Source organism: Misgurnus anguillicaudatus, chromosome 25 (assembly GCF_027580225.2).
Source record: "Misgurnus anguillicaudatus chromosome 25, ASM2758022v2, whole genome shotgun sequence".
Lineage (NCBI taxonomy): Eukaryota > Metazoa > Chordata > Actinopteri > Cypriniformes > Cobitidae > Misgurnus > Misgurnus anguillicaudatus.
In genome coordinates, this window is record NC_073361.2 from 30,055,020 (window position 1) to 30,076,886 (window position 21,867).

Here is a 21,867-nt window from a genome sequence, read left to right on the forward strand (position 1 = left end):
AGAAATACATTTGAAATCGAATAAATGGAGTTATTCTTCTAGAAGCGCTAAAGGAAAACAAGAACACGAGAATCCTTCTCCCACGCCATTGGATACCGTCGTTGGGCCAGTGGGTGGCGTCTTACACAAAAATGGCCAAAAATACATGTGCTGAAATATATTTTAAACATTTGTTTGCAATTTTTTTTCACCAATATTTTTTGGCTGTTTTTTGTATTTGAAATATATTTTAAAGCATTTACTGTACATTCACTTTGCATTGGAAGAAAACCATTGTATGTTAAAAAACCTGCAAACATAACCGGTTTAAAAATATTAAAATTAAATATATTTTCAGCAAAACAGCAAATACTTACTTAGAATTGTATACATATCTGTACATTTGATACTTTATGCATTTTATACAAACTTATATATTTTGTCCAGGAAATATATTATTTGTTGTCCCTGAAATACATTTTGAAATATATGTTAATACAGAAGGTTAAAACTAAATATATTCTCAAATTCAGAAATATATTTAATTAAGCTTCACTTTCTATAAAATGTATTTAGCATATATAAGACGTATTTTTGGCCAAATAAATGTATTTTTCCCCTATCTGATGAGAGTTGTTCATCAGGTGTGTTGCATATGGGAGATTTAAAAACTTGTGCAGTGCTGTGCGTTCCCAAGCCCGGAACCCAAAATGAACATGTAAGATTGTGTGCCACTAAGTTTAAAACAAGGCTAGCATGTTTTCTGTTTGGTGTTGACTGCACAAATGAGTGATGATAATCACTTTAAAGGGGACATAATCATGAAAATCTGACATTTTCCATGTTTAAGTGCTACAATTGGGTTTCCAGTGCTTCTATCAACCTAGAAAAATAACAACCCAGTAACTTATAAACCATTCTCTGCAAGCATGTGAAAAAATAGGGCATCAAAGTTTGTCTGCCCTTGTGATGTCAGAAGGGGATAATACCGCCCCTTAATCTGCACTATCCAACTACGGCACTGCCATTTAGTGCAAAGATCATCTCATTTGCAATTTTAAAAGAGCCACAAAGTGGCAATTTTAACATGTTATAAAAAATATCAATAGGGTATTTTGATTTAGAACTTCACATACGTACTCTTAAATATTTAATTTACATTTTAAAAAAGTATTGTGAAATGTCCCCTTTAATGTCAGCATTAAACAAAATATATTCATTTTAATTAAAAATAAATCTGCCAAATGGGGTAAGCAAAAAAATCTTGAACATTTTTCTTAAACACTAAATTCAAGAAAAAATCAAGAAAATTTTGCTTACCCAGATTTTTTTGCTTGTTTTATGCACAAAATCACTTAAATTTGACATTTTTTGTCCAAAAACTAGACTTATTTTCTTGGGTCATTTTCTCATCAAGAAAAGGCATCTTAATTTTTAGATATTTTTACTGAAAACAAGACAAAAATACTAAGTTTTTTTTCTTGAAAATCATTTTTTTTGCAGTGTAATAGACTAATCAAGATATATTTGATTTGTTTACAGGTAAAACGGCAGCGCAAATTATTAGCGCATGCGCACTGCAACTCTGGCGTGTGAATGTCAATCCCATAATCCATCTCGAGAAACGGGCGCGCTGCTTCCGAATGGTTTAAAAATCTGAGGAAAATCTGAAACAAACTGTAAGTGTTAATAAAGCAAAAACAAGATGAACTTACAGACAAACATGTTATCTAATTAAGAAATACTGTACTTTTGAATTGACTTTTTGTGATAGTGCTGTTGAGTTTTCATGTATTTATTAGTAACACTTCTAGTCCACGAGGTGGCAGCATTAAGCATAAAATGTAGGGAGTGAAGTTAAAAAATCTCAACATTAGCACAGTTTTTCATTAATGGAAGGATATATTTGAGAAAAAGCATTAAAATAAGAATATGAGGAAAATATTTGGAAGCCTGTTTGATAAATTAACATAATGTAGGAAGATGTAAGACATGATTTATATTAAATTATAAACAGCCAATGAACAATGCTCTTAACATTCAAGCATAAATATTTATGTAACCTACTGTATGCCACCGGACATTGAACGCAGTATATGTGAACATAATATGTCACCCTGTCTGGAAAACCCAGAAGTTTGATTTCACTCTTTATTTCCATCTTTGACATGATCTTACTCAGTCAGATATCAAGGTTCTATTGTTCTTTACATTATTTTGGATGATTTTATGTAAAAAACGGCAAATGACTAAAACATGACTTTAGCTGGGATTTCACAGGCGGGGTCACATTGAGTAATATGTGCGTGCATTGACAAACAACCTGCAACACAAACTAAGACTGACACATCATTCTGAATGGTGGGTGGAAGCACGCGCGCACGCACACACACACACACACACATGCATACATACAAACACACACACACACACATGCATATACAAAAATGCACAGATCTGTGGGCAGGTACCCATTTGACATCAGAAAAGGAAGCTTGGCCTGTTACTGTGTGTCTGTGTTCACACTACATCCTGATAGAAACCAAAACCATCTTGATTTCTCTCATCTTCTGCTGAGATTTCCGGCCTCCACAGATCCTCTGATACAGCGATCACTCCTACAGCACATATACAAGTCCTCATTTAACTGTATAAAATTTCTGATGCAAGGCATTGACAATAAATGTAACAAACATTCAGATGATCTTCCTTTTTTTAAACTATACCAAAAAAAAAAAACAGTAAAGAGCTCCACAGATAACCTATGGTTTCTAATGCCTTCTAGTTGTAGGTAACATCGAAAAGCACTAAAGACAAAATTTTCTCTATTCAGTTTTTGTACAGTAACTATTGATTTAAACGCTGCTTCTGACAAAAAATAGATAATAATATTAGGATCACTGACAAAAACGGTTTGGCAAGATGAGAAATTCAAAAATCTTTTAAAAAAAACTAGTTTTAAAAGCATGCATCATGTATATTTCAATGAACAAAGTGTATTTATGTTGATTTTATGCAATAAAAAATTTACATTTGCACCATTTTTATGAAAGTTGAGACTGAAGTTAGTTTTGGTAAACCATTCTCTGCAAGCATGTTAAAAAATAGGTCATCGAAATTTGTCTCCCTTTATGATGTCAGAAGGGGATAATACCGCCCCTTAATCTGCATATATCCAACCACGGCACTGCCATTTAGTACAGAGATCAGCTCATCAATAAATGTAACAAACATTCAGATGATCCTTTTTTAAGACCGTTCCAAATACAATGTTTTTTGCAAATTAGGTCCTACGGTATAGCCACGAGACAAATTTCGATGACCTATTTTTTCACATGCTTGTAGAGAATGGTTTACCAAAACTAACTTTAGTCTCAACTTCAATAAAAATGGTGCAAATGTAATTTTTTTTAAAATATACCTGATGCATGCTTTTAAAACTTTTTTTTTTTTTAAGATTTTTGACTGAATAGACCTGCAAATGTCAAATGGTGTAACCGCCAGTTGTGCCAAAGAATGAGAAATATTAAATATTTTATCCACCTTGATGGCATGTAAGCGTAATCATAAAAAAGTATAATAATTTTAAAACATTATTTTATTAGTTATTTCTAAATGTACATTTTAATGCGTTTTTGTAATATTTGTCCGGACATATGCTGAAAACAGCTCTGTTTTTTAAATAATCTTTGACAAATTGTGTGAAAATGTATGTAAAAAAATCATATTACACTAAACGTGATGATTATATTTTATTCCACATTTTTTATGAATACAGCCTATTTATATTTTCATTTAAAAAAATACTATTTACACCAATTGACACACACTGAAAAAATGATTCATTCAATTTACTCAGTTTCCTTAAGTTAAGTGGTCGCAATCAATTTATTCAAGCCACACTTAAACAAAAGTTTTTTGTTTTGTTTTGTATTTCTAATTTTTTTGTTTAAATGCAGCTTACATAAATCGATTGCGACCATTTACCTTAAAAAATTTGAGTAAATTGAATGAATATTTTTTTTCAGTGCAGACCGCTTACATTGACACTTTTGCAATTATCTCCCAAATATTCTTTCAAAATGAAATAAAACCAGAAATGTTATACTTGGTCCTCAAAAAAGAGAATGTATGCAAGTAATTTGAAATTTTATTTCATTTATCCATAAAATAATTAACGTCATTGACCCATTAACCAAATTCTCTTGGCACATATTTTATGTTATTCAAATACTTTTTATTAAAATCTGCTTAATCACGATTCCCGATCTCAGGTCATTCAGAAATAGCGGTTTATTGGCAGAAGTCTGATAAAAAGTGTTTATTTACTAAAAACATGTCAGATGCACTTGTAGGGTTTTGTTTATATGAATATAATATGTATTTATAATTCAGTATGTATTTTTATATAACTAATAATAAATAAATAAATGTATAGTATAGAAACAGGCTGAGGATGGCACTACATTTGCTTTAAGCAATAGTGCCTTGTATCTTGTTTGTGTTCCCCAAAGCTCTTGTAATACGTTTGAATGTTATTGTGTGAATGTGTTGTTTATTAACTGTTGTGGTGATGTTAAAACAACCAGACAGTGTTTTTAACACTCATAAGCTACACTTTTTTTCTGCGTCCTTCCAGACAAAAGAAAAAACAAACAGTGCGCACGTGGTTTTAAATCAGTCTAGCTTATATCATGATTCTCTCTCTTTAGCTCTGCCTGAGGTTTTAACACTACATTATGTTCGCTTTCAAGTAAAATCGAATGAGATTCAGAGATTTCCCCTCGCTCAAGGATGAGCAGGACTCGTGCGGCTCTCTGGGGGCTTAATCTCATTGGCTCAGGGGGTTTGTTGTACTCGGCCGGCGGTGACAAAAGGACGAGAGGAGATTCTGAGAAAGTGTATGATGGAGAGAGGACTGGCAAAGTCTATCTTCTTGTCGCATTACTGCGCCCGCCGTCAAGGGCGCGGGGGTCAGGGTTTGAATCACGACGCTCAGAGCTCCATCCGGCCTTCGCCGCCCGCAGTCACCGATCAGCATTCTCTCTGTTTAAGTGACTCACAGCAATAGTCAGGCCCTCTTACTTATGCCATACAACTAGGTTATTTTCCTTAACCTTAATCACATAACTGCAAAAGATAATAGTAACACTGGGTTGTTTGAACCCAAACCTGAATATGGACAGGTTAATGTAAACCAGTGGTTGGGTTTGTCCAACACCCAAGCGTGTGTTTTTTTAAAAGTGTATAAATAAACAATGACATAATTACATAACGATGCCAAGAAGATGTGTTGGAGCGGATTTGAATCCTAGAGCAGAAAAATCATTTTGCTTGCACTCAGCAGGCGTCCCATTCGATTAAGTGACGCTTAGACTGCATCCTGTCATATTTACTTGACCGTCATGCAGAAAGAGAAACAGACTCCTGCTTCATTGCTATCTATTTTCTCTCTTTCTTTACTTGACCACCATCTCCAAAACCCCGTCATTGAGTCTTTCAGTTCAACAAGTGGAAAATCAAATCATATTTCGAAAGACTGCACAATAAAACTTACTTAAAAGACTTTGATATTTACTTGGCATTGGGTTTTCCTAAATAGCCCTGCTCTCTCTCTCTCTCTCTTACTCTCTCTCCCCTGCTCTCTCCCTCCTCCCACTTATCTTTTATTTGAGTCATATAAAGAAACCGAATAGACGGGCATTCTTTCTCTCTTTTCTTCATCCTTCCTCAACGCCCATGCACTTGTGCTCACTCACCTGCAGATCCACTGCATGCAAATTTTTCCCTCTCTTTTGCAAGTAAGAAAGAAAAACACTCATTTATTTTCTTTATCATCTCCAGGAGCACCCGAGGTCGAGGGAGTCCGTTCCCTCTCACTTCCAGAGGTCAATATTCCGGCGTGTGGAGAGAGCTCCGCGCTGGCGGCCCAGCCTCTTCCCCAATTCAGCCTGGGACGGAAGACCCTGCTGGGGGCTGGCGTGGCCGTCATGCTGGTCTTGGTCTTGGTAGTCCTCATACCTGTCCTGGTCCATTTGGCGGGCACCAACGACAACGGAGGTCAATACGAGATGCTGGGCGGCTGCCGTATGGTGTGCGACCCTTTCTTGGAAAAATCTGGCACTACGGCGGCCATCGGCACGGCTGTCGCCAACACGCAGGTGGATGCTGAAGCGCTGACTGATCACAGTATGGGACCTCCACTGCCCACCTATGCCCATGGACCGCAGGGCAAGCCCGGCCGCCAAGGAAAACCAGGGCCTCCGGGACCTCCAGGACCCCCGGGACCACCCGGAGAGCCAGGTCTCCCAGGACCCATGGGGCCGCCAGGAAATAAAAACCTCACAGGGCGACCCGATACCTTTGCTCTGGGTGGAAGAACGGCGACAGGAATGGGGACGGCCGTGCATACCATGGGTCCACGGGTGGCGTTCTACGCGGGTCTGCGAAATCCGCAGGAGGGGTATGAGGTGCTGAGGTTTGATGATGTTGTGACAAACATTGGGAATACCTACGACGGGGCGACTGGGAAATTTGTCTGCAAGGTTCCTGGGACATACTTCTTCACGTATAATGTCCTCATGAGAGGAGGGGATGGCACCAGCATGTGGGCAGACCTGCTGAAAAACGGACAGGTAAGATGAGATTTACTGCTGTATAACACACCTGTACTGTGGTTTTAATATTTAATAGCATCTGAATAGCATTAAAGTTTGCTACACTTTATTTAAACATGTGGTAACAATGAGGTAATCAATTATCAATCATTTTACAAAAATAAAAGTAAATGCACGCACGCACGCGCGCACACACACACACACACACACACACACACACACACACACACACACACACACACACACACACACACACACACACAGAGGTACAGGTGTCTTTTTAACATTGTAAAAATTTAAACTAATAAACAAAAATACACAAAATGTAAAAAGCCTTAATTTATTTAATTTAAAAAAAAATTGTTCACTCAAAAAAAAACTAAATTGTGTCAACTAATATTTTTAAGTTGAATTAACTCAAAATTTTATGACAACCAGGTAATTTACTTTTTTTAAGTTCAACCAGCAGTTTATTTTACAGTTTGGCACTAAACATATCTTAAACTTTTTTAGAATTACGATTAGAAATTAGGATTTCATTTCAAGTTCTCAAACTGGGGGCAGTAAGATGGTGCCAAGGGGGCCCCCGGTTTTTTGACATTTTATAAAAAATTATTTATTATAAATTCTGTGTATTTAAATCTCAGAAAAATAAGGCTACTAATGAACAACACTACATTGTAAAATTTAATATGTTTTGATTAATTTAAAAAAATAAACTTTTGGAATGTTTTATGTAATACATTTTCTTTCTATTGCTAAAGTGTAAGAGGAGCTCACACTAAATACTTGACATTTATAAAAGCTGGTTTTTAATACTACATACAAATCTGTATTTTTTGGGTTTTATTATAATAAAAAGACTAAGAAATAATATGGTCTTAATACCATTGCCAAAAAAAATACAAATCTAATGGTTGCCTAAGACTTTTGCACAATACTGTGTGTCTCTGTTTTAATAGAAAAATATCAAATATGCATATAATTACATAACACAGCACAGAAATGTATTTATTCCAGCAGTTGCTTTATAACAAAACTAAATATCCTTTTCTACTGTATTACTGAACAGTAACAGTGAGTGCATGGAGGTTACATCAAATGTCAATTTAATGTCTGAAAACATTTTCTGTCATGTCTATCTATGGTGAGCAAAGAAAGATGTAGTGAACCAAGAGCTTGCCTTGCTGTGTGACTGTGTGTGTCTTTATGTTTGTGTGTTTTTGTGTGTGTGTTTATGTGTACATACTCATCTTCTGCCATCCCTTGTTGTGTCATTGTGAATCAGGGTCCTTCTTAAACACCCACGGCTGCAAACACACACATGCACAAATTCAGTAAGACATTAAGATCTACACACATTTGCAATCGCCATAAAATCACCCAAAGTTTTCCAATAAGAAGCATGAAGTTATTATAGTTCTTCTGCTACTTTAATAATCCTAGACAACATTAAACACACATTTCTGTGTGACATTGAGTCTTGGAGGTGATGTACGCACACACACATGCACACATGGCTAATTTGAATATGTAATTTAGCTCTTTAGCAAGGCTATAGGCTCTAATTATTAAACTTAAGCTCGGACCATCATGCATATGACAACATACATGATGTATATGAGCAGATGTGTGTGCTGTGTGTTTGAGTCAGCTGTTACTCATATGAGCAGAGATAGTGTCAGCCCGCAGCGACAGCCCTTTCAGACTGATGCCCTCGACTCTGAACGACTCGCTTTCTATCACACACTTAAATCTAAAGCATCTTCTGCTAGGCTGCTATATAATATTTAATTTCTGTGATAAGTTTAAAATTACATTTAGTTTATACATCCTGAATCTAGTTTGAATTTATCTATTTTTATGTACAGTATGAATTAAGTGTGTCACAATATTCATATTGACATATACCGAGATATAAATATATACTGGTGTCAAAATCACCAATAAACGCAGAAAAAAGAAACAAAACATGAATATTAACATGAATACTAAAATGATAATATAAATAGTATGACGTCAATGACGTGACATGTAATATTATGTGTCCGTATGGTTCAATTACATGTAAAAGGGTTACATTTTTTAAAATAAAATACTTTTTTGAGGACCAAGTCTTAAATTTCTGGTTTTATTTCATTTTGAAAGAATATTTGGGAGATTACTGCAAAAATGTCAATGTGGTGTAACCGGCCTAAGTCAATTGGTGTAACTAGTATTTTTTTAAATTAAAATATTAATATATTCATAAAAAAATAAAAAATATATAATCATCTAGTTTAGTGTAATATGATTTTTACATACATTTTTACATAATTTGTCAAAGATTATTTAGAAAACAGAGCTGTTTTCAGCATAAATATTACAAAAACACACTAAAAGTTTCATTTAGAAATAACAAATAAAATTACATTTAATTTTTTTTTTTTGATGATTATGCTTACATGCCATCAAGGGGGATAAAATATTTAATATTTCTCATTATTTGGTGCAATTGGCGGTTACACTTGACATTTTCAGATCCATTCAGTCTTAACTTTCATAAAAATTATGCAAAAAATCAACATAAATACACTGTGCAATGAAATAAACCTGATACATGCTTTTAAAATTACTTTATTTTAAAAAGATTTTTTTATTTCTCATCTTGCCAAACCGTTTTGTCACTGAACCAACCGCATTTAATTTTTACATGTAGGTCGTGCATGTGCGTACAGGAGAAAGTATGTAGCCCTTGAGATGTATTGCGTTTTGTCGCAATGCGCATGTATACTTACACGTCAAATAAACAATCCATGCGTCCCAATTCTAATACTATCAGTGCTAAACATATCTGTTAATGCACTCAAATTCCCATACTTTCCCATAACAAAAACAGTACATATTTAAAGGTGCAGTGTGTACATTTCAGCGGCATCTAGTGGTGAGGTTGCGAATTGCAACCAACGGCTCAGTCCACTGCTCACCCCTCACTTTTGAAACGCATAGAGAAGCTACAGTAGCTGTCAACCTAAAAACATGTCATTGTAGGAGACAACTTTGTTAAAAAAGTTTGTCCGTTAAGGGCTTCTGTAGAAACATGGTGGCACAAAATGGCGACTTCCACGTAAAGGGACCCTCGGTGTATGTAGATAAAAACGTCCCATTCTAAGGTAATAAAAACATAACGGTTCATTGAAAAAAGGCCTTTATACACCCCTGATAATATTGTTTTGTTTATTATTTTGCATTTCTGTCAAGAGATCCTTTTTAAAATTACACACTGGACCTTTAAGGGCATAGTAGGCGAATTGAGACACAGGGCAAGCTTTGCAAAGCGTACTTTCGCAAACTACTTTAAGAGCCACAATGGTTACAGTACAGTAGAGTCCGGCCAGTAGCGGGTTGCAATAGTCCAGTCTGGACATAGATATCACAATCATATCGATACTGTGAGTTCTTTCAGGCAGGATAATTGTGCATTGACATCCCTAGTGTAAATCTTATAGTGAAAGCCTTATGGTAAAATCACACTCCTCAATTTAGATATGAATCTGTTAAAATGAATGCCATCGTAGGTTTGCCTCAAGCTTATCAGTTGCTTCTGATTGCATTTTTATCAATCATATTTTTAAAAGGTTTGCATTAAGAGTAGGACGTATAAACCAGCGGCTATTTGAAACGAATCTTCGTTTTTATCTGCAGTTTGCTCACAGTTAGAGAAGTGCAAGAAAAATATCAAAATCTGTGTTAGTGTAATATGAAGATGCATTTTACACATCTAGAAGCAAACTTGTTTATTTTACATGAAGTGATTGCTTTCTGTAATCTTATATTCTGTAATCTCTCTCTCTCTCTCTCTCTCTCTCTCTCTCTCTCTCTCTCTCTCTCTCTCTCTCTCTCTCTCTCTCTGTGTACAGGTGAGAGCCAGCGCTATCGCACAGGATCAGGATCAGAGTTATGATTATGCCTCAAACACAGTCATTCTGCACCTGGACCCCGGGGATGAGATCTTCATCAAGCTGGACGGTGGAAAGGCACACGGAGGAAACAGCAACAAGTACAGCACATTTGCCGGCTTCATTCTGTACAGTGACTAGAGAGGTCAGGAGATGAATGGACAGGAGTCTGTTGTCCTTACATTTAGCCTGTTCTCTGTCGATGACTTGATACACGACTAAATATATGATCTGATATATATTGTTAGCTTATTTATAAGAAATGCAATGTTCAGTGAGGGTTCAAGATGCATTGAAACAAATTCAAAGTTCAAGCAAGATGAAGATGCATTTGGTTGAATCATTTGTAAATATAATAATGTTATTAATCATGCATATTTATATTTAATTTATTTAAAGGAATTAAACTGCACCTGTCGAATGACTGGCAGTGCCTGGATGAGGCTGTGTTATTAGTTTTTTGGCAGTTGTTATCAGGGAATAACAAACCTTGGATTGTCGCCACTGGCCAATCAGAATCAAGCATTTCAAAGTGCTGTGTGTATTGATTATGATAATGAAAGATTTTGATTCAGGGGTAAAATGATTCATTGACTATAGTCTGCATCTGTATTAAAACTGTCCTTTTGATGGCTGGATTAAACATATTGCAGGCGAAGTGTGAGTGAAGGGTTAAAGACTATAATGAAGATTCATCATTGAATGAAAGTCCAGTGAAGTGTTTGTTTCATTATGGTGTTTGTCTCTGTGTTCTGTCTGTGAATCTACAATAATGTTTCTCAGTGTCTCATCAATATAATGTGAAGTAAATTGTACCCTAACATTTTGAGTGTATTCACAGATGTCCCTGAGTCTGTAAGCCATTGTATGTGATCGGTGTATGGCTGTGTGGAGTATTATCACAAATAAAGCTGAAACTATAAGCTTTATACTTAAACATTTTCATATACGGTATGAAATATTAAAGGCTGTGTGGATTTCGTAGTTTCTCTCTAAGCTGGGATAAGAGTTACCACTATACAAGAATAGACACATCTTCAGTCACACTGTAATTTTGTTGGTAACTATTTAAAACTATGAACTATATATAATACACAAACTTCATGACATGATGTATTTAAATGTCATCTGTTCTACTCATAACAACTAATAAATTGTTGCTTTTGTAAATAAATGGGATTTTTGCAACACTTTGGTCCCTCAGTTGATTGAAAGTGATACTAGAAGTTTCTATTAGTTATCTTCATACAGGTTTACAACAACAGGATGAGAAAATGATGACAGAATTATCATTTTTAGGTGAACTATACCTTTAAGTAAAGATCATGTTCCATGAAGATATTTCCTACCGTTAAAGGGGCCATGGCATGAAAATCTGACTTTTTCCATGTTTAAGTGCTATGATTGGGTCCCCAGTGCTTCTATCAACCTAGAAAATGTGAAAAAGATCAACCCAGTAACTTAGTTTTGGTAAACCATTCTCTACAAGCACATGAAAAAATAGGTTGTTGAAATTTGGCTCTCCTTATGATGTCATAAGGAGCTCTTATTATAACAATACCGCCCCTTAATCTGCACTATCCAACCACAGCACTGCCATTTAGTGCAGAGAAAAGCACAATTGAGTTTTAATTGCAACAAACCACCATCATTGTGATCAGTGTTTGAATTTCATCAGCTCATTTGCATTTTAAAGGACACACCCAAAACGGCACATTTTTGCACACACCTACAAAGTGGCAATTTTAACATGCTATAATTATTTATATGGTATTTTGAGCTAAAACTTTACATTTGTGCTCTGGGGACACCAAAGATTTATTTGACATCTTAAAAAAGTATTGTGCCATGGCCCCTTTAATATTTTAAAACTTGTATTTTTGGGGGTGGATGCAGTGCCAGGGACTTAATTTGGATAATTTAAAAGGCGATTTTCTCAATATTTAGTTTTTTTACACCCTCAGATTCCAGATTTTAAAATAGTATATTGACCAGATATTTTCCTATCCTTACAAACCATAGGGGAGAGCGGGGTATGTTGTCACACTTTTCACACTGTCTAACATTTACTGAGCACCATACATCAAAATGGTATAAATCTCATACCAAATGAAAGAAGGAAGTCTTGGGCACATATGTTGTATTCATAACATCTTTATATCTTATCTCATTACAGAGTTGTAGACTGTTGAATAGTGACTGTGCACTTGTGACAATTTGCCCCATCGGAGGGTAAGTTGTCACACTAGGGCGGGTAAGTTGTCACACTAGATTATCTAAAAATAAGAACACAACTACTTAATTGTGAATATTGATTTTAATTTTTAAACTCAAACCAAACTGGAAATATAAACATCCGTGCCTGGAGAATCTGGAAAAACAATTATTTCAATCCAAATAATGCACATTTCAATTAAGTGGCAAGACCACTTTACTTTGAACTTTGGTTCAAATGTTCTATGGCTTTCACATAAAACCAGATAACTGAATGGAACGCTGCAGATAACTTGCTTAACTTAACATGTTGAACCTCTGAACAAAACAGATGCCCTGTATGACTAATAGGACTCATCTCCAGAATCACAATTCTGACACACATAAATTGCCTGGCCTGAGGTGCAAGCATCATGGGCCCAATTGTTGCATTTTACACATTTTACCCAGGTCTCCTTTGGACGACTCTTTGAAAATGGCTCTACACAGACGAGGCAGAAGCACTCTTCATCATCTGATGATGACTCTTGCATGATTTTTCTTCTTTTAGCTGCCTTGTTTTTCATAGGTCCAGATTTCTGCTTCCCTTTCTTTTGAAACAGCTTTTTGCTAGATTGAGGCTTATTCTTTTCTATATCATGTTTTCTGAGCATGTTCGATGTGTTTGTTTGTACAGGGGCAAGTTGTCAGATGTGACGACTTGCCCCAAAGTCATTGAGACAACTTGCCCCATACTTACTTGTGTGCTAATGTTGTCTAAATCTCAAGTTTAGCTCATCATATCACTTTAGCTAAAGTATCAAAAGACACTTTACGGTCTCCTCTATTTTGTGCAAAATAATCATTTTAAACATTCACACCTAACAAAGTTGTATTGCATAAAATGTAAAGTGATTTTTTTTTACTTTTTAAGCAGCAAAATAAGAAAATTGTGCTAACCTCAGATTACAGTGATCTTGACCACATGTGAACAGGAAGTTCACTATAGAAGAAGAAGTCACATAAAGTGGCTATTTGATTTTTGAGATAGAGCCTCTAGTGTTGGAGTTATTAACAGTGTGACAACTTACCCGTGTGACAACTTACCCCGCTCTCCCCTACATCAATGAAAAGCTTATTTATCTAAATTACAAAATTAATCCTTATGACTGGTTTTGAGGTCAGAGTTCATAGAAGAGGCCCACAGAACTCCATACGGCAAAGCATTGCATAAGCAAAAGGTCATGGGTTTGAACCATAGACTGTAAAAAAATAGGTGTGAACCCAGCGAACACACATACACTCATCATGTAATCCACTGTAAGTCGCTTTGGAAAAAAAAGTATCTGCTAAACGTGTAAATGTAATGAAAATATTGTGTGTGTGGGGGGTGTAATTGTTAGTTTGGAATATTTGGTCTTACTTAACGTGGAAACTTTGTCCCTGGTTAAACATAGCCAATGACTGTTTGGCTACAGGGATAAATAAATACTGAACAAATTAGAATGCAAAAATTAAAATGACACAATTTTTCTACATTTTAAGTGTTTCTATTGATTTTATACTCAATAAAAAATATACAGTCAACAAAAGACAAAATATAGAACATACCTAATGCTTCAAAAGCTTGCATGCTTTAAATGTGATTTGGCAATTTTATATAAAAAATGCTTTTTAACTCAGCAACTGGGTTGTAATTTAACATATGCTGCATTGTTTCAACCCAAAATGCTGGGTTGTTTGGGCAAAATTTATAATATAGACATTTTCTGGGTTAATTTAAACCAAAGGCTAAGTTTGTCCAACACTGGGTTGAAAATAACCCAGCATTTTTAGTGTAAATAATTTTTTTTACGTAATTTTTCTTGTGAAAAAATTAAGTTGTTTAAACAGGGTTTTAGTATTAAGTATTTTTTAAGTATTTTTTTAATAGATCCAACTTTCACTTTTAAAGTGTATGATGGATTGTTTTTACCCAGTCTAAAACAATCCCACATTTAGGTGTGTTAGTGTGTTACACACACACATACACACATTTACCAATTAACACATTTATAAGACACTTTAAAGCAACGTGACTTAATGTATGGTGCATTCCAGCTATAAATCTTTTAAGTATACGTTATAAACACCATGCTACTACAGTAGTTGAGCTCAAGCTCCCCATAAAGATTTATAATGAGACAGAAAAAAACAGAAAAGGGAAACTAAAATCTAAAGAAGAAAGAGATTCTCAGTCAGGTATAATGAGTATAAAATATCTGGAGAAAAACGAGAGAAAGACCCTTATGCAACAAAAATATACTGCAGTATATTGGAAAATATCATGTAATATATTAGGCAATATATTCCCATATATCGGATTTAATATTTATATTTCCCAATATATTGTAATATATGCATAAAAAATATCATGTAATATATTAGGCAGTATATTCCCATATATAGGATTTGATATGTATATTTTCCATTATATTGCAGTATATGAATAGAACATACATGTACAAAATATATTGTAACCAAGACCAAAAAGGGCACTATGTTTTTCCATGTAATAGTTTGTCTTTATATGATTTAATATACTGCAATATATGCAGGGGCGTCGCTGGATCCCTTTTACTGTCTGGGGCACATGCCCCAGTGTAAATCTTTTGTGTCCCGTTGTAAATCTCAAGTTTAAATTTGAGCAGTTAACTAGTGTATTCCTATACAAAGATAATCGCGGCAAAAACGGATGTATATGCAATGTAATTACCCAATTTACGCTTGCAAAAGCGACGAAGCAGTCGCATTGACTCGTGCACAAATGTATCCATGACCATCTGCGCACAACCGCATTCAAAAGGTGACGCCACGCGAGTGACTTAGCTTATGAAAACATGACCAGACTAAAGAAAGTTTCTAAATAATAATGTTAATCTTATTTTGACTCGATCATTATTGGCTTCTTTAGATGAACATGTTTTGTGCAAAGCAGGGAAAGCGAAGCAGACAAGAGAAAGGAGGTAAGACAAACTACATCCTCACCCGGTCAGGTCTGAAACATTAGAGGAAAAATCTCAGGAAAACCTCTTGTCTTGATTAGTTGTAGAACACATTTTCAGGTGTCACTTTTTTGCTGTGTTTTAGTTTAAAAATGCAGTTTTTTAATATGCAGAATTAATGTTAATTAATGTTAAAATCTTTGAATATTATTATCTAACGAAAATCTAATAACTAATAATCTTAAGAACATCTTACATCTGTCTCAGCAACAATGCAATTCTACAGACTTGTCTGTAGAATTGCATTGTTGCTGAGACAGCTGTAGGATGTTCTTAAGATTATTCACTGTGCTATTTTGAGGCATCATGAATATGAACTAAAATGCACTTTTAACACACTATCTCTGTATTAAAAAATGTATTTAGTTAACACTTGTTTTAAACTTGAACACAACTTTTATACAAAGATGGGTTCAAGTTTATTACAAGTGGTACCTAAATACATTTTTTAAATACATTTTTAGCACATTTTAGTTCATATTTAGTTCATTAGTGTCTCAAAATAGCACAGTGAAGTACACTTAGATGATCTTAAGAACATCTTAAGAAGTACTAAGGATGAATTTTTTGTATATTAAGTACAACATTTGTGTGTGAAAATAAAGCACTTTAAATACACTATGGAATATTAAATAACCTGGGTTAACACATGAGTCTGGGTTAACAACTTTTACTTCAAAACTCTACACACAAATCCTTACATTTCTCAGTGCTTACACCATCTGATCATATGGAAAGCACTAGCATTCAATACTGTTCACTCAAGTCAGCACAGCTTAGGCTCAATTAGCAAACAATTACCAAGGTGAAAACACTAAAAGTCAAAATTGAACACACATCAATCAGATCCTTCAATAGATAGATAAAGGGCCTGAATCTGTTCACTGAGCTTTGGAACAATAGATCCACAGAGAAATGAAGGAATAGGTTGAGGAGGAGAAAGAGGAGGATGGAAAGGACGTGGTGAAGGAGGAGGGAGAGGACATGATGAAGAAATAGGTCGAGGAGGAGGAGGCACAAGAGGAGGTAAAGAAGGAGGACGTGGTGAAGGAGGAGGAAGAGGACATGATGAAGAAATAGGTCGATGAGGAGGAGGGAGAGGAAGAGGGAGAGGAGGAGGCAGAAGAGGATGGAAAGAAGGAGGACGTGGTGAAGGAGGAGGACGAGGACATGGTAAAGGAGGAAGGAGGGGACATGATAAAGAAATAGGTTGAGGAGGAGGAGGGAGAGGAATAGGACATGGTGAAAGAGGAGGAAGAGGAGGAGGACGTGGTGAAAGAGGAGGAGGGAGATGAAGGGCAAGGTGACAAGCAGTCTCAGATGAAATTCAAGCCACTTTAGTTGACCATGTCCTGGTCCATGACTATGAGGGAAGCGGAGAAACGAGTAAAGCCTAATTTGAGTCGCTTCACAGTTGCCTCCATCTTCAGAGCCTTCAGGGAAGAAAACAGATAGATGTACTTACAGTAAGACTGTTCTGTACAGTAACTTTAGTGTGCATACACTGTTGGACTATGCTACTGGAATAAAGAAATGCATCAAATTGCCTTCCATACAGATCAACATATCAGTAGATGAATGCAAGGGGTGGATCAGGTAAGAGGATTTTACCCTTGATGTTTGGCTAGGACCAATATATAGTCTGTGATGTGGATGAGATTCTCTGGCCTGACCCAGAACTACAGTTTTTTCCAATTGCTAACACACTAAAATGACATGAACAGCACAACTATTTAAACTGACACACAGAGAGCAACACCTCTTCTCAAGTCTCCAAAAGTCTAAACACATTTTCTGCTTTACACACATTTTGCAATTTACAATGGCACTTTTTAAATGCACTGAACACGGTTCTCTGCATAAGACACAACAATCTGACATAAAGTCACATGTTTGCCTTTTCAAAACACTACCATTCAAAATGACACTACACGAGCTAAATGGCCAATATATGTGCCACCTGCCCAAACACCTGAATGGTTAATTGTTAACACTTCAATCAGGATGTAAGCACTAGAAAAGACCACCGGAACGTCATTGGCCACAGAGCCATTATAGATGTTCCTGGCCAACGTGGTGGAAACATCACATTGTGTGCTGCCATCTACAATATGCATGGTTTCCTCCAACGTCATGCCAACCTTGGACCATACAACACAGCCCATATTCTCAAATTTCTAGAAAGACTCCACAACATTCTCATACCATCAGAGTGTATGAATGATGTAGACCAAAGAAACCGGTATGTTGCAGTATGGCACAATGTGAGCTTTCATAGTGCAGCCCCAGTCCAAAACTGGTTTGCTGTCTACCAAACATTTATCGTGCAATACCTCCCACCATACTCGCCATTTTTGAACCCCATAGAAGAGTTACATGGAAGTTATATGACCACCAGCCCTTTGTGCGCATGCCTCTTTTGCAGACTATGGAAGAGGCATGTGATGAGATTGATGTTGGTGCAATTTAGGGATGAATAAGGCGCTCAAGGTGCTTCTTCCATCGATGTCTGGCAAGGGAATATCTTGCATGTGATGTGGACGAGGCGTTGTGACTTGTTTGGTGAAAAATAAAAAAATTCAACAGCGTGTGTGTGTATCTGCAAATATTTCTGTGCATGTGAACAATCTAATACATATTTTAGTATTATGGCAAAGCATACTAAAGAAAAGTGCACTTTTCATTATGCCCAACTGTGTGTAGTTGGTTAGACAAAAATCTGGTAATATGAATGAAGTGTGTTCCAATTTGTGTCAAAGTTTGATTTTGATAATGTTATATGTAGTTTAGGTTGGAGTGCTTCATTTTGCAGGATATATGTGGTATTTTGCTATTTGGGTGTGTGGTTTTGTAAATTGTGTTAAGTTTTTTGATAAAACCAGACTAGTTTGCAAAATTGTGTGTTAGCAATTGGAAAAAACTGTAAGACGGGATGTTGAGGCAAAATAATAAAAAACATTACAGTTGTGCTGTGTATAGCACATTCATGAATAAAACATTTTATTAGCAAATGCATACATTGATTGTGTCTTTTTGGTCATGTGAAAAGGTTTTTGAGGGGGACAACCACAAGCTTACCAGTTTTGGATATATTGTTTTGAATTGATTGCACCAGTGTGTAATACTATGTAGTAGTGTGTGTGTTTTTGAAAGCTTGTGTGTGTTGTCTGAGGGAAAAGTTTGGTATTTCAGTAAGAGTGAATGGTTTTGAGTGTAGAGATTCATTTTGACCTGAAAATATGATGTTTGGAGTATTGTGTGAGACTTTATGGAATTGTCTTTACTGTTTTGAGAATATGAGGCATAGTTTCAAGAATTGTGTAAAAATGTTAGGTATAATGAAGATGTAAATTTTGCAGTAACTGTTGAACTGCAGAATAGTGGGTTAAGCAAAGGACATTGTATAGAAGTGTTGCACACTTCTTGCACACAGCAGGCTTTCAAAAAAGTCAGCAAAAAATGGGGGGGCTGTGGCCCAGTAGAGCTTTATATCTAGCAATGCCCATGAATATATGCATGTGCTATGTATGTATGTATGTATGTATGTATGTATGATTTAACAATTTATACTTTCCAAATAAACAACTGCACCATATGCATGCATGTGCATGGAATATAGCCTAAAGAAAATATTGAAGACAAAAATCTGCATTACACAAATAACAGTTTTATTGAAACCGCAGAGACCTTCCTTTCATTTTCTACGTTTGTCAGTACTCTACTCAGCACCGACTGCTTCAACCAGAATGCGTGCCAAAGGTGATGGAGCATAATGCTTGAGTAGGAAGCTGAGATTCAGGCACGAGGAGAGGACAGGACACGTAAGAGACACTAGCAACAAGGAGGCTGATAGGTCCTGACCTATAGTCCTAACTCATACTCCTAATCAGTAGGTGGCGGTACTGCACCTAAAAGTTGTTTGCTAATCACCAGTAAAACTCAAGAAGGAGACTGATCGTTGGCATGCTCTCAACCCAGGAAAAACTTCAAGCTTTACAAGGTACATAGTAGTTTTCAGAGGTGGTGCTTTCCAGTTTTGATTGCATCTCTTCCAGGAAAGATTTTTGTGAACCAGAGGGGAATGAGTGAGAAGGGTGAGAGTAATCATTGTTGTTTTGTTCCACAGATGCTGTTTTAAACCAGTTTCCACGGCCAAAGCTGATTTTAGAAAATCCATCAACAGTAGAATATGTGAGCTAAGACACCAGGTGAAGTGTAAAAGCATGGGTATATAAGTCATTTAAATCAGTGAAGAGCCAAGATGGACTCCTAATCAGGATAAAGGCCTGTTCTTTTGGCAATTTATTTAGGGATGCACCGAAATGAAAATTCTTGGCCGAAACCGAAAACCGAAAAAAGGAAACCAAGCCCGAAAAACCGAAACCGAAACACCGAAATAAATTATTATGCCAATTATTAGTACAATTGCATTTATGGCTATCACTGTGTACTAACTTTACTAGGGGTGTGTGACGAATAAAAAAAACTCACAGTTCGGACCACATTACAGTTTTTGAGGCACAGATCAGATTATTTTTTCGGATCTGCAAAAAGGTGGGAAAAATCGAATAAACAATAAAGAAATTGCCAACATTTATAAAAAAGAACAAAGTTGTACATTATTAAGGTCTGAAATTAGCATTTTAACACAACTGAATGCTATTTTCACATATTATCTGTTCTGTTGTCAGATATATAGTGGCGTTTTCCCAGACAGGGATTAGACTAGTCCTAGACTAAAATAAATATAAGAGCTGTCCAAACTGAAAACATCTTGCACTGACATATCTTTAAATACATCAGTGCCTTTAGTTTGTCCTCAAAATGCACACAAGTAATGTTTTTAGTAAGGCATGTTTGTTTAAACTAATTACATTTCCTAATTAAACTAAGGTCTAGTTCTGGCTTAAGATAATCTCTGTCCAGGAAACCAAAGACTATTAAAATAGTGACCAAACATGACCCAATAACCTTGTGTTTAATCCAACCAGCTGTTACTTTAACTACTAAGTTACTAAAATCTTGATTTATAAACGAGACATCGCAGACAATTCGGCGCAAATTAAAAAATTGTCATTACACAGAGTTACTACAGAAGGCATGCGGGGGCATAGGAGAGAGCTCGCTCGCGCAAAACCACATAGAGAACCAGTGTGTGTGGGCAAACACTGCTGCTAACCTTTTAATGATAAACTCGAATCAGTCGTCTTCTCTGTCAGTAACATCTGACGTTTACGTGAAAATGCAAGTACACAGAGGAATCTGCATGGAAAACACATCCAACTTTTAATTCTTTCACTAAGTGTCATGTATGAGAGGCGCTGTCTAGGGGCTTCACGCACAGAGAGAGAGAGCGTGCACAAGAGAGGCACCACCGAGCGCTCACAACAATAAATGAAGCCGTTTTAAATGAAAATAAAAATTTAAATGTTGCGACAATTGTTGATTTTGTGGCGCACAAACAAATAAATGTATGGATAACACTGCCAGGAGCAGAAGCCGCCATTACGCGAGATTAATGTAAACAGCGTGACGCGTTGCGTAGTCGACGTAATCGATGACGTCGACGCGTCGTTGCAGCACTATTGAGCACGAAGGGGAGGGGTGGGAGAAGACTGATCACCGTGAGTGAAACCCAAGCGCTAGCGCACAGATGGGAGAGGCGCGGTTGACATTCATTTTCGGTTTACATTTTCGGCTGGATTTTTTATTTCGGCCCGAAACCGATAATGCCATTTTCGGCCGAAATTTTCGGCGACCGAAATTTCGGTGCATCCCTAAATTTATTTCTTTGCTTTTCCATGTTGCCAAAGCTCCTTGAAAGTTTGTTTATTATTTATTTATCTATTTTTGTTTGTGCATTTTGTTTATATTGTATTTTTAACTGTATAACGGCACTGCTGAAGTTTGAAATAAATATTGGTAATTTAAATTGCTTTAATTTATATTTTGTATATTTTTTGTTTAATGTAACTCTTTTAACATGTAATTTATGTAAATGTAATGCAAGACATTTATGTAATGTAAAGCAAATCACATTGTCTGACCATGTGCAAAACCTCTTGTGGTTGTAATAGGTCTGTTTAGCTCTATTGG

At 36.0% G+C, this 21,867-nt stretch overlaps 1 protein-coding gene across 2 annotated transcripts; it reads left to right on the forward strand.

The window, feature by feature from the left end:
• Window positions 1-1,523: 1,523 nt before the first annotated feature.
• On the forward strand, window positions 1,524-11,631 carry LOC129426512 (C1q-related factor-like). Of its 2 annotated transcripts, XM_055182899.2 has the most exons (3): window positions 1,524-1,658; window positions 5,824-6,614; window positions 10,496-11,630. In XM_055182899.2, the coding sequence occupies exons 2-3, from the start codon at window positions 5,970-5,972 to the stop codon at window positions 10,673-10,675; spliced, it is 825 nt and encodes a 274-aa protein (XP_055038874.2). In that variant the 5' UTR covers window positions 1,524-1,658; window positions 5,824-5,969; the 3' UTR covers window positions 10,676-11,630. The 2 variants fall into 2 exon arrangements, with proteins under 2 accessions (XP_055038874.2, XP_055038873.2); XM_055182898.2 differs by lacking the exon at window positions 1,524-1,658 and having other exon boundaries at window positions 5,278-6,614; window positions 10,496-11,631.
• Window positions 11,632-21,867: the final 10,236 nt, after the last annotated feature.

What these genes read in the sequence shown, in the direction of transcription:
- LOC129426512 (XM_055182898.2), top strand. Translation starts at nt 5,754, where the DNA reads ATGCAAATTTTTCCCTCTCTTTTGCAAGTAAGAAAGAAAAACACTCAT. An exon ending in ACCTGCTGAAAAACGGACAG is followed by an intron (nt 6,615 to 10,495) that starts GTAAGATGAGAT and finishes CTCTGTGTACAG; the next exon opens with GTGAGAGCCAGCGCTATCGC.